Source organism: Hyalella azteca, unplaced genomic scaffold (assembly GCF_000764305.2).
Source record: "Hyalella azteca isolate HAZT.00-mixed unplaced genomic scaffold, Hazt_2.0.2 contig11240, whole genome shotgun sequence".
Classification (NCBI taxonomy): domain Eukaryota; kingdom Metazoa; phylum Arthropoda; class Malacostraca; order Amphipoda; family Hyalellidae; genus Hyalella; species Hyalella azteca.
Genome location: NW_025941243.1, coordinates 145,603 through 158,780, shown reverse-complemented (window position 1 = coordinate 158,780; position 13,178 = coordinate 145,603). Strand labels below are relative to the sequence as shown.

At 38.5% G+C, this 13,178-nt stretch overlaps 1 protein-coding gene across 1 annotated transcript; it reads right to left on the bottom strand.

Moving 5' to 3' along the window:
• Nucleotides 1-3,915: 3,915 nt before the first annotated feature.
• Nucleotides 3,916-11,882, bottom strand: LOC108678446 (protein PXR1-like; the record flags this gene model as incomplete). Its single annotated transcript, XM_018166867.1, has 3 exons — nucleotides 11,675-11,882; nucleotides 11,365-11,473; nucleotides 3,916-4,072 (listed from the first exon to the last, which is right to left on the bottom strand). Coding segments are annotated over exons 1-3 (474 nt in total), but the record flags the coding sequence as incomplete, so codon positions are not given.
• Between the last annotated feature and the right edge of the window lie 1,296 nt (nucleotides 11,883-13,178).

Here is a 13,178-nt window from a genome sequence, read left to right as displayed (position 1 = left end):
TGAACCCCAGCACGTACCTGGGGGTAAAACCTGTCTCTTATACACATCTCCCCACTCCCCCACTCCCCCACTCCCCCATTCCCACAATTCCCGTCTCGGTATTCCAGGCACGTAGGCCGTGGCTGCTTATTAATAATATTAGTGGCTGGCGATAAAACTCCCCACTCTTCCCCACTCTTCCCCACTCCATAAGCCCCGAGTGGGGGGGAGTGGGGGCTCGTTTATATGGCCATCGCAACGCTTTTTCAACCGCTTTAAAACCGCGACAAATCGACGCTTTAAATGGGATTTTTTACTTAAAGAGAGGGATTTAAGAGAGGATTTAGAGAGGGAATAAGTGAGAGGATTTAAAGAGGGAATCCGTGAGAGGATTTAAAGAGTGGGCTTTAATTTACTAATTAAATAATATTTAGTAATTAAAAAATAAATAATTTTTATCGGGATTGCCCGTTCATGTTTAAAGCGTGTAAAAAATTTTCGAAATTCTTCCTTTGGAATAAAAAAATCCGAATTTCTCCATGGGTAAAAAAATTGTTTTTTGGGACAGGAAAATTTTCGAGGTCGCATAAAATCTCGGATGGAAAAATTTCAAAGAAAAAAACATTCGATTAATTAATTTATTGAAAATTTTGTGATAACATCAAATTTTCGATTAAAAGCGGAAAAATTCCGTAAACAACTGACATATATTATACGTATTATGTATTTTATCGTTCATATATATGGTGATTGTAAAATGAATATAATATTTTGTGTATAACAACCATTGCACAGCATCACCCCCCCTCCCCCATTGCAAGCCCCACCCCTTAACTCCCTCACCCACCCCTCCCCCCAATGTTGCAGTGTTGCCGCGCGCGTTCATCGCTAATTGCGGCGGCCATTTTAACTCTGCAATTTTGCAACGGCCACGCCCTCTGTTGCAACAGAGGGCCTGTTGCACGCAGTCACCCTCTGTTTCCCCTCTAATCACCCTCTGTTATTAGTCTAATTACCCTCTGTTATTCCTTTAATCACCCTCTGTTTCCCTTATAATCATCTTCTCTTATCCCTTTAATCACCATCGGTTTCACATCTAATTACCCTCTCTTTCCTCTCTAATCACCCTCTGTTTTCCCTCTAATTACCTTCTGTTTCCCCTCTAATCACCCTCTGTTCCCCCTCTAATCACCCTCTCTTTTCCCTCTAATCACCCTCTGTTTCCCCTCTAATCACACTCTGTTTCCCCTCTAATCACCCTCTGTTTTCTCTCTTATTACCCTCTGTTTCCCCTCGAATCACCCTCTGNTTATTTATTCTTCCTCTTTTCCTACCTCCTTTCATTTCTCCTCTTCTTGCTCTTTTCCTACTTTTCTTTCTTGCTCTTTTCCTACCTTTTCCTTCCTCTTCTTTTTTTCCTTCCTCGTTTCATTCCTCTTTTCCAACCTATTTTTATTCTTTTTTTTCCTTTTTCTTTCCCTTTCTCTTTTTCTTCCTCTTTTCTTCCCCCTTTTTCTAACTCTTTTTTTACAACACTTCTCTTTAACTTCACTTCTTGTTTGTCTGCTACAAATCTTATAATCAATATTTAACACACTTCTTATAATTAATATAAGGATTGTAATATTAGTTAATATAGATGTGTATAAGAGACAGCCTCTAATCACCCCCCGTAATCACCATAATCACCCCGCGTCCCTCATTACCACCATGACTCAGCAATATTCTGTAGGCCGTAAAAATTAGGCCTTCCTTTTTACCTCATCGACCGCAGGCCTACGCCGCGCCTACCGCCTCTCTTCTTCTTATTTGTTCTTCCTATTTTCCTTCCTTTTTTCATTCTTCGTTTTCTTCATCCTCTTCCTCTTTTCCTACGTCTCTTCTTTGCTCTTTTTCTACCTTTTCCTTCCTCTTTTCCTTCCTATTATTCTTTTCCTTCTTCTTTCCTTTCCTCTTTTCCTTCTTATTTATTCTTCCTCTTTTCCTACCTCCTTTCATTTCTCCTCTTCTTGCTCTTTTCCTACTTTTCTTTCTTGCTCTTTTCCTACCTTTTCCTTCCTCTTCTTTTTTTCCTTCCTCGTTTCATTCCTCTTTTCCAACCTATTTTTATTCTTTTTTTTCCTTTTTCTTTCCCTTTCTCTTTTTCTTCCTCTTTTCTTCCCCCTTTTTCTAACTCTTTTTTTACAACACTTCTCTTTAACTTCACTTCTTGTTTGTCTGCTACAAATCTTATAATCAATATTTAACACACTTCTTATAATTAATATAAGGATTGTAATATTAGTTAATATAATAACATCACCTAATATAATAGCACACAAATCTTATAATAAATTTAACACACTTCTACCTCTACAATTGTATTGCCTGAATTATATTATATCTTAAAACAAAAATATATATTATAATCAACCTGAAATTTTGCACACTTGTGTAAAGTTGGAGAAAATGCATGAATCAATTGACAGAATAAATAAAAAAAAGAAAATTATTTATTGAAAAAATATTAAAAAAAACTTTTTTTATATTATTAAAAATGAAAAATTTAAGTTCATTGTACATTAGTAACAATGGGACACTGTACTCTTAAGTATAAGTGTTGTCTTAGAAAGTAATTTTTAAACGCACCTAATCCTAGCTCTTTTTCTTCTTTTCCTTCATCTTTTTCCTCCTTTTCTTCCTCTCTTTCACTTTTTCCTCTTTCCCTTTCACTTCTTTCTTTTTTTATTTCTATTTTTCTTTCTCTTCTTCCTCATTTTCTTCTTCTTTTCCTTACTCTTTCCCTACCTCTTTTCATTTCTCTTTTTCTTCCGCAAACCTTCCTATTTTCCATTTATTCATTAATTTTTTCTTCCTCAACCCTCACTTGTCAACCCTCACCTGTCAACCCTCACCTGTCAACCCTCACCTGTCAACCCTCACCTGTCAACCCTCACCTGTCAACCCTCACCTGTCAACCCTCACCTGTCAACCCTCACCTGTCAACCCTCACCTGTCAACCCTCACCTGTCAACCCTCACCTGTCAACCCTCACCTGTCAACCCTCACCTGTCAACCCTCACCTGTCAACCCTCACCTGTCAACCCTCACCTGTCAACCCTCACCTGTCAACCCTCACCTGTCAACCCTCACCTGTCAACCCTCACCTGTCAACCCTCACCTGTCAACCCTCACCTGTCAACCCTCACCTGTCAACCCTCACCTGTCAACCCTCACCTGTCAACCCTCACCTGTCAACCCTCACCTGTCAACCCTCACCTGTCAACCCTCACCTGTCAACCCTCACCTGTCAACCCTCACCTGTCAACCCTCACCTGTCAACCCTCACCTGTCAACCCTCACCTGTCAACCCTCACCTGTCAACCCTCACCTGTCAACCCTCACCTGTCAACCCTCACCTGTCAACCCTCACCTGTCAACCCTCACCTGTCAACCCTCACCTGTCAACCCTCACCTGTCAACCCTCACCTGTCAACCCTCACCTGTCAACCCTCACCTGTCAACCCTCACCTGTCAACCCTCACCTGTCAACCCTCACCTGTCAACCCTCACCTGTCAACCCTCACCTGTCAACCCTCACCTGTCAACCCTCACCTGTCAACCCTCACCTGTCAACCCTCACCTGTCAACCCTCACCTGTCAACCCTCACCTGTCAACCCTCACCTGTCAACCCTCACCTGTCAACCCTCACCTGTCAACCCTCACCTGTCAACCCTCACCTGTCAACCCTCACCTGTCAACCCTCACCTGTCAACCCTCACCTGTCAACCCTCACCTGTCAACCCTCACCTGTCAACCCTCACCTGTCAACCCTCACCTGTCAACCCTCACCTGTCAACCCTCACCTGTCAACCCTCACCTGTNATCTAGATGTGTATAAGAGACAGGTTGTCCCTGTTGCTGCTGTTGTCGCTGTTGTCCCTGTTGCTGCTGTTGTCCCTGTTGCTGCTGTTGTCCCTGTTGCTGCTGCTGTCCCTGTTGCTGCTGTTGTCCCCGTTGCTGCTGTTGTCCCTGTTATCCCTGTTGCTGCTGTTGTCCCTGTTATCCCTGTTGCTGCTGTTGTCCCTGTTATCCCTGTTGCTGCTCCTTATGCTATTTTCGTGAAAATAATTCCCTTTAATTAAATCCTTATTAAAAAAATGCAATTTAATATAGAAATCAGCCCTTCCAAATTTAATTATATAAATTAAAATTAATAGTAAATTATTACAAATATTTTGCAACTCTAACTAAACCAAAAATATTGCCGAAAATTTGTGCTGAAGAATATCAATAGCATATTGGTTATATATTATTTTCTTATGTTAAGGAATTATTAAATAATATTGCGAATAATTATTAATAATTGTATTGCTATTGATACTAATATATCTTACACCTTCCCCCTCACCCCTCCCTCTCACCCCCACTCCCCTCACTCCAGAATCTCCTTTTTGGGAGCGTCAAGGCGTTCATGAATATTGATTTACGGCCTTAGAGAGGGGGAGTGGGGGGAGTGAAGAGAGGGGGATTGGGGGGTGGGAGTGAAGAGAGGGTGATTGGGGGAGTGGGAGTGAAGAGAGGGTGATTGGGGGAGTGGGAGTGAAGAGAGGGGGGAGTGAAGAGAGGGGGAATGGTGGGGAATTAGGAGTGAAAAGTGGGGATTAGGGAAAATGAAAAAAGGAGGGAGTGTCGTGGAGTGAAGTGATAGGGATTGATGGAGGGGATTGAAAATAATATGAGTGTAAGAGGGGAGTGAAGTGTGGGGAATGACAGCACACCTACACAACAACCCCCCCTCCCTGCGTATACACCCCCCCCTCCTTGCGTATACACCCCCCCTTGCGTATGATACGACACTCGTGGTACGCACGGCGTATTTACGACAGCGCTGCGCTATTCTAGCGCTGATATCTTTAGCGCTGCCCTCAGCGGCGCTATTGTTGCGAGGGCACAAGTTACGAGGGGAGACCTACCCTCAGGCAGCCTATCTTACGAGAGGCGTACAGCGTACGACGCCTAATTCCAGTCTTATTTAAAGCTTATATTTTACCGCTGCGATCTGAGGGAAGAGTGATTTTTGGGGATTTTTTGATGAAATTTAACGGTTCGGACCCTGGATTTTTTATTTTTTTATGAAATTTAAAAATTTAAGGGTTTGGACCCTGGATTTTTGATGAAATTTAACTGTTCAGACCCTGGATTTTTGTATTTTTGATGAAATTTAAGGGTTTCGACCCTAAAATTTTTTATCTGTTGTGAAATTTAAGGGTTTGGACCCTGGATTTTTGATGAAATTTAACTGTTCAGACCCTGGATTTTTGTATTTTTGATGAAATTTAAGGGTTTCGACCCTAAAATTTTTTATCTGTTGTGAAATTTAAGGGTTTGGACCCTGGATTACTTAATTAAATTTAGAGGTTCTGACCCTGGATATTTTTGATGAAATTCAAGGGTTCGGACCCTGCATTTTTGTGTAAAATTTAAGGGTTCGGACTTTACATTTTTCAATTTTTAATTAATATTTACAGAGTTTTTCTATCGATGCGAACTCTAGATTAAAATTTTAAATTTTTCATGATCCTACGATGCCATGAGTTCGAATCCAGGCATTCGATTTTTTTCAGATTTTTAACCTCAGATTTTTATGAAATAAAATCAGTTTTTTTTCAAACGAGACTAACTATATCTTCCTCCTTTATAACATTTATATCCTTAATTATATCCTTAATTAATCTTTGATGTCTAAATTATCGAAATTATTCATCAACATTTTTTCATTTACGGCTTTCCTCAGTTTAACCTCGGTCTAAAATTTAAACATCCCTTATTTACCCTCGGTCAGAAATTAAAAGTTCCCTCACTTTACCCTCGACTTAAAGTTGAAAGTTACCTCGCTTAACGCTAGGCCTAAAATTAAAAGTTGCTTCAATTTACCCTCGGCCTAAACTTAAAAGTTCCCTCACTTTACCCTCGGTCTAAAATTCAAATTTGCCTCACTCAACCCTCGGCTTAGAATTAAAAGTTCCCTTCCTTTACCCTCGACTTGAAAGTAAAAGTTACCTCGCTTTACGCTAGGCCTAAAATTGAAAGTTGCTTCAATTTACCGTTGGCCTAAAATTTAAACTTCCCTCACTTTACCCTCAGCCTAAAAAAAAGTTCCCTCATTTTACCCTATACCTAAAATTAAAAGTTCGCTCATTTTACCCTATACCTAAAATTAAAAGTTCGCTCATTTTACCCTATACCTAAAATTGAAAGTTCTCTCACTTTACATATACCTAAAATTCACCTTCTCTCATTTTACCCTCGGCCTAGCCTAAAATCGAAACTTCCCTAACTTTACCCTATACCAAAACATTCCCTCTAACGCTCATCCCCAGGATAAATATTCAGAAATTGGTACTTACCCTCTAATGCCTGAGAAATTTCCCCTTACCTGACTTGCCTGTAGGCCTACAAGTGTACGTATACTGGGCTTGCGCTATAGGCCTGTAAAGTCAATATATTAGACCTATATATTGCGCTATAGGCCTGTAAAGTCAATATATTAGACCTATATATTGCGCTATAGGCCTGTGAAGTCAATCCATTAGACCTATATATTGCGCTATAGGCTTTTGAAGTCAATCCATTAGACCTATATATTGCGCTATAGGCCTGCGAAGTCAATCCATTAGACCTATATATTGCGCTATAGGCCTGTGAAGTAAATCCATTAGACCTATATATTGCGCTATAGGCCTGCGAATTCAATATATTAGGCCTATATGAAGTCAATTCACAGGCCTATAGCTTGCGCTATAGGCCTGTGAAGTCAATCCATTAGGCCTGGGCTGCTCTCGAGAATAGGATGGTTTGCAGATCTCTTCAATTGAGATTCTAAGAGCTGTGTCTATAGGCCTAGCTGTGTATATAGGCCTTTGCTCTGTAGATCATCTAGTAATTGCCTACATGACAGGTACAGGCTCTACATACGCCTATGCATTCACACTTTCTTCCCCTTAGCTAACTGTCTAGGCCTACTGGCTTCTTTTCTTACCCTTTGCTTATGCATTATTTTTAACAGCATTCTTACTAATTTTCGTATATTGCCACGTCCTACAGTTTATTTTTTTATTATTTAGCTATTTTGTTGCAAGGCATACGAAGCATGCACTTATGTTTCTTTATATTGTTTATTATATTTTTCGGTAACCAAAATTTAACATTTTATTACATAGTTCCTGTTTTTTTTATCCTTGTTGAAAAAGGTGCGTTTCGTTTGCAATGTTTAAGATACGGAGGCCTTTATTACTAGATATTATTTATTTTATTTATCTCTTACCATATATATGCCTGTACATAAATAATTTCAAAATTTTATGAATATTTTATGTCTTTTTTCCTTCTTGAAAAAATTGTATTGGAATTTTGAAAATTGAAATAATTTTTCTGTGTCTGAAGTTTTTTTTTAATTTTTTATATTCAATTCATTTTTGTTTATCAAAAAGTCACATAAAAATTAAAGTGGATAACGTGAGAAAACCACGCCAGGTAAGAACTTGATTTGAATCAAGTTATTTCATTATTTTTGTTCATTTAAAATCAAGTTAAATCGTACATTTTATATGTCAAGAAACTCATTATCTTTCAATGAATTAAAAAGTTTAAAGTAAGCGACATTTTTTGAATGGGGTGAAAGTGCCTGCAATGAAAGAAAGATATTACAACACAACATAAAACGACAAAACACAACAAAACAAAACAAAAAAGAACAAAACACAATACAGCACAGCACAGCACAACACAACAAAACAAAACAAAAAACAACAAAACACAACACAACACAACACAACGCAATAAAACACAACACAACAAAACACAACATAACATAACAACAACATAACAAAACACAACACAACAACAACACATAACAACCCTACACAAGTCAACACAACACAACACACTACAATATGAACAAATATATATTTTTCACATTTCTAACTATATTTCTTCGAGCGTATAATTAATTTTATTCTTCATTAAATTAATTAATTATTTATTTATAATACTTCTGTAATGTTAACGTTCATTAGGTTTTTTCATACGAGGGAAACACATTTTAGTGAGACGAGGTGAGGGGAAATTGGGGTAAAAAGTAGGGACCAAACACGCGATGTTATTTAATTAGGGAGCAAGTGTGAGGGAAGGGGGCGGGAAAAGGGGTGAGGGGTTGGGGGTCTAGAGGGGAAATATTATTTTAGAATAATTTCTAAAGAGGGATGGATGAGGGGAAAGCTGATGAAAGGAAGTGGGTAGAGGGAAGTGAGGGCAAGAAAGTGAGGAAAGAAAGGGAGGTATAAAAGGGAGAGAAGTGAGTGGGGAAAGAAAGTGAGGGAAGAAAGTGGGGTAAGAAAATGAGGGATGAAAGAAAGTGAGGGAAGAAAGTGGGGGAAGAAAATGAGGGATGAAAGAAAGTGAGGGAAGAAATTGAAGGAAGAAAGTGAGGGGAGAAAGTGAGGGGAGAAAGTGAGGGGAGAAAGTGAGGGGAGAAAGTGAGGGGAGAAAGTGAGGGGAGAAAGTGAGGGGAGAAAGTGAGGGGAGAAAGTGAGGGGAGAAAGTGAGGGGAGAAAGTGAGGGGAGAAAGTGAGGGGAGAAAGTGAGGGGAGAAAGTGAGGGGAGAAAGTGAGGGGAGAAAGTGAGGGGAGAAAGTGAGGGGAGAAAGTGAGGGGAGAAAGTGAGGGGAGAAAGTGAGGGGAGAAAGTGAGGGGAGAAAGTGAGGGGAGAAAGTGAGGGGAGAAAGTGAGGGGAGAAAGTGAGGGGAGAAAGTGAGGGGAGAAAGTGAGGGGAGAAAGTGAGGGGNATCTGTCTCTTATACACATCTAGATGTGTATAAGAGACAGGAATAATGTTGCGCCGAGCTTCTGAATAATTGTTTTGAAAAGAAATAGTTTTATAAATATTTTTTTTTATTGCTCCGAATCCTGATTCCTATTCCCAATCTTGATTCCTATTGACAATTAAGATTCCAATTTCCAACCCTGATTCCTATTATAAATCCTGATTCCAATTGACAATTAAGATTCCAATTTCCAACCCTGATTCCTATTATAAATCCTGATACCAATTCACAATTAAGATTCAAATTTCCAATCCTGATTCCAATTCCCACTATCACTTCAAATTCCCATTCTTTATTCCTAATTCGCACTCCCTTTATTCCTAATTCGCAGTCCCTAATTCCTGCTACTATTCCCACTCCCCAATTTGCACTCCCAATTCCCAATTCCCATTCCCAAATTCCCACCCCTCAATTCCCACTCCTACCCCTCCATTCCCACTCCCCAATTCCCACTCCTAATTCCCAATTCCCACTCCCCTCTCGCAATAAAACTTTCTAATTATTCAACACTTAGCGCTTCGCGAGCAACTTTCTTGGCGTATCCATTAAAATTCCCCCTCCCCTCTTAAGCCCCTTTCCCCTTCCCTCTTTTAAATCCCCCTTTTACCCTCAACCCCTCGCGCGCCACCCTCCCCTCACTTTTCTAAGCATCTCTCTTATAAATTTATATTTTAAAATACTTTTAAATTCCTCAATAAAATATCTTTTGCTTCTAACTTTCGGTAAAATTTTATGAGATGTTATGATTTTTCAGCGAATTTGAAATATTTTAAATGAATTCTTCGCTTTAAAATGTATTCAAATATCCTAAGAAAGTAATTAAAATTTCCTTTGAAATTTATAGAATATTTATACTTTTCTGTCACGCCGGGAAAGTCTACGGTCTTTACGCCGAACATTTAATTTACTTTTAGTTCACTGATATTAAAGTTGGGATGAAAAAATACTCATCAATCGTCTGCCAATCACCATTCGTCTGCCAATCACTAATCGTCTGCCAATCACCAATCGTCTGCCAATCACCAATCGTCTGCCAATCACCAATAGTCTGCCAATCACCAATCGTCTGCCAATCACCAATCGTCTGCCAATCATTCCGTATGACATCAAACTTTAAAAAGGTAACATAAAAATATAAAAAATTAATTATTTACACATAAACTAAAATTGACGCTTAATTTTTAATATAAAAAAACTAAAAAATAAAATCTTCAATAATTAATATTAATCACCCAATGATAATAATTCAAATATATGAAATAATTATTAATTAATATTGAAATTTATTAATTGTTAATTGATTTCGATAATTAATAATGAAATTTTTATAAAAATAAATTAATCATGTAATTGAAATAATGTGAAATGATATAAGTGAATTTCACGTAATCAGCAAATTTTTCATCAATGATTTTAATCAAAATGTAAGAAATATATTTTTCTTATAATTTCTTGTCCTATAAATGTTAATTATTTTGTTTGAGGCAATGACAGTTAATGATTAATTAATTATTGAGTTAAGTTAATGAGTAGCTGGCGCCTGATTAAGTCATGGCTGTAATGCTCCAGCTACTTAATTTTTGTAATTAATTAATGAGTTAAGTTAATGAGTAGCTGACGCCTCATTAATTCATGAATGTAATGCTCCAGCTATTTAATTTTTGTAATTAATTAATGAGTTAAGTTAATGAGTAACTGACGTCTCATTAAGTCATGAATGTAATGCTCCAGCTACTTAATTAATTTTTGCTTCCAAGTTTTCCCTGATTAATTATGATTAACTATTGCCAACCAATTAATGTTGAGCAATATTATTCAATTCTTGTGATTTAATTAATGTAGACGATTTCAAAATTTTCAAGTTTTAATATTTAAATTTATTTCATCTCTAAATCAAGTAATATAATTTAGTAACCTAATGATTACTGATACTTGATATATATATCAACTTAATACATGTTGAAATACGCCTATATAGCTACTTATATAAATACGCCTAAATACGTATTTAAATAAGCCTAAATAAAAACGTATTTAAATACACAAAAATACGTATTTAAATGAGCCTAAATAGGTATTTAAACACGTCTTAAAACGTATTTAAATACGCCTAAATCCGTATTTAAATACGCCTAAATACCTATTTAAATACGCCTTTAAACGTAATTAAATACGCCTTAATACGTATTTAAATAAGCCGCATCTCTAAATTAAGTAATATAAATATATAAATCAGCCTAAATATACAAATAAGCCACTTATAAATAAGCCAATAGTTAATTAAACTATTTAATGAGTAGTTAAGCGCTCTACTCAACACCCTGGAGTTCGCTAATTGTTTTTTTTTTCTTCGCAAATCAATTGAAAAATTTTGAACGGTTTTATCATCGCAAGAAGCGAGGGTAAAAATTAATTGGACTGAGAGCCGCCGAGGGAAGCTTGCCCTCGTGAATGCTATCTCGAAAATTAGGATTTTGCACGCGAATAAGCAGAGGGCTTCCCTCTCTTTACCCTCTTTTACCCTCTTTTCCATCCTTCTTTTGTCTCTTTTTCCCCTCTTTCCCTCCTTCTCTTCGCCTCTCTTTCCTCTCTTTTCCTCCTTCTCTTCGCCTCTCTGTCCTCTCTTCCACCTTCTTTTTCGCCTCTCTTTCCCTCTTTTCTTCATTCTCTTCGCCTCTCTTTCCTCTCCTTCCCCTTTTTTCCTCTCTTTCCCCTCTTTTCCTCCTTCTTTTTCCCTTCTCTTTCCTCTCTCTTCCTCCTTCTCTTCGCCTCTCTTTCCTCTCTTTCCCCTCTTATCCTCCTTCTCTTCGCCTCTCTTTCCTCTCTTCCACCTTCTTTTTCCCCTCTCTTTCCCCTCTTTTCCTTCCTTCTCTTCGCCTCTCTTTCCTCTCCTTTACTCCTTCTCTTTCCCCTCTCTTCCTCTTCTTTACCTTCCCTCCCCTCTTTTCCTCCTTCTCTTTGCCTCTCTTTCCTCTCCTTTCCTCTTCCTTTCCCGTCTCTTCCTCCATCTCTTCCCCTTTCTTTCTCCTCTCTTTCCATTCTCTTTCTCTCCTCTTCTTCTCTCTTTCCTCTTTCTTCATTCCTCCTTCTCTGTTCCCTTCCCTTTCCCTCTCTGTCCCTTCTTTTCCCTTTCCCCAACCTCTCTTTCCTCTTTCTTTCCTTTCTCTTCCCTCTCTCCTTCCTTCTCGTCCCCTCTCTGTCCCCTCTTTTTCTCTTTTTTTCCCCTTTCTCCAATATCAACCCATTTGAACTCATTGCCATTTTAAAATCGTCATACATTAATTATTTTCATAAAATTGCCCCTTTTTCCTTATAATTTTTTCTAATTTCATTAATTTTAAATTTTACTGCTCTCTCTTACTCATTAGAATATTTTTTGCTAAATTTTTCACCTTCTTTGACTTTTTCCTCCTCTTCTTCCCCTCACATTTCTCTCCCCCCCCCTCATCCCCCCTCCCTCTTCTTTTACCCTCACTTCCCCCTGCCATCAATTTAGCCAGGAAATTAATTCCTCGGCATCGAAGAACTCATTAAGCTCTTAAAATTCGTTACAATTCAAATGCTCTCGTCGTCCTAAGTCCTTATTGGACCGCACTCTAAAAATCATGACGTCATCGGCCATCACCGCCTCCTAATTGGATCAGAAATTAAAAATTATGACGCAATCAGCGCTCGCTTCCGTGCTATTGGTTCACACGATAAAAATCTGACGTCATCTTAGCGATGCGAAGCTGTGATTGGTCGAAAAATTTAAAAAATTGCCCGCCATGGAGACGAGTGTCTGTGATTGGCTACTGCGTAGGTGACGCTATAGTAATTTATAAGCGTTGATTGGTTCATTGATATGCAAAGTGGTGACGTCACGGTCATTTACCTCACGTTGGTTGGTTTATTCTCATGCAAAGCTGTGACGTCACAGTCATTTAGGCCGTTTGATTGGTTCATTTGCTTGATGGGTGATGACGTCATGGTATTTTCTAGGCGTTGATTGGTGGTGGGCAAATGAGAACGCTGTCGGTTGGTCAGTCGTTTTGCCGACAGCATTTGCATGGTAATTAGTTAAGGGATGTTTGGAGAGCCGACCCGAGGGAAATTCCCTCGAGTGGGGAGGGTAAAAGAGGGGAAATGTGAGGGGAAAGAGGGGAGAAGAGGGGAGATGTGAGGGTAAATGTGAGGGGAAAGAGGGGAGATGTAAGGGGAGAAACTTGCGTGGAACTCGAGACGAAATTCACGTCTTGCGATGGATTGATGAATTTTCTTGTTAAAGAAAATTCAATTTTCTTGTTAAAGAAAATTCTTGCCTGGATAATTTTAATTATATAAGTTGTGTATAAT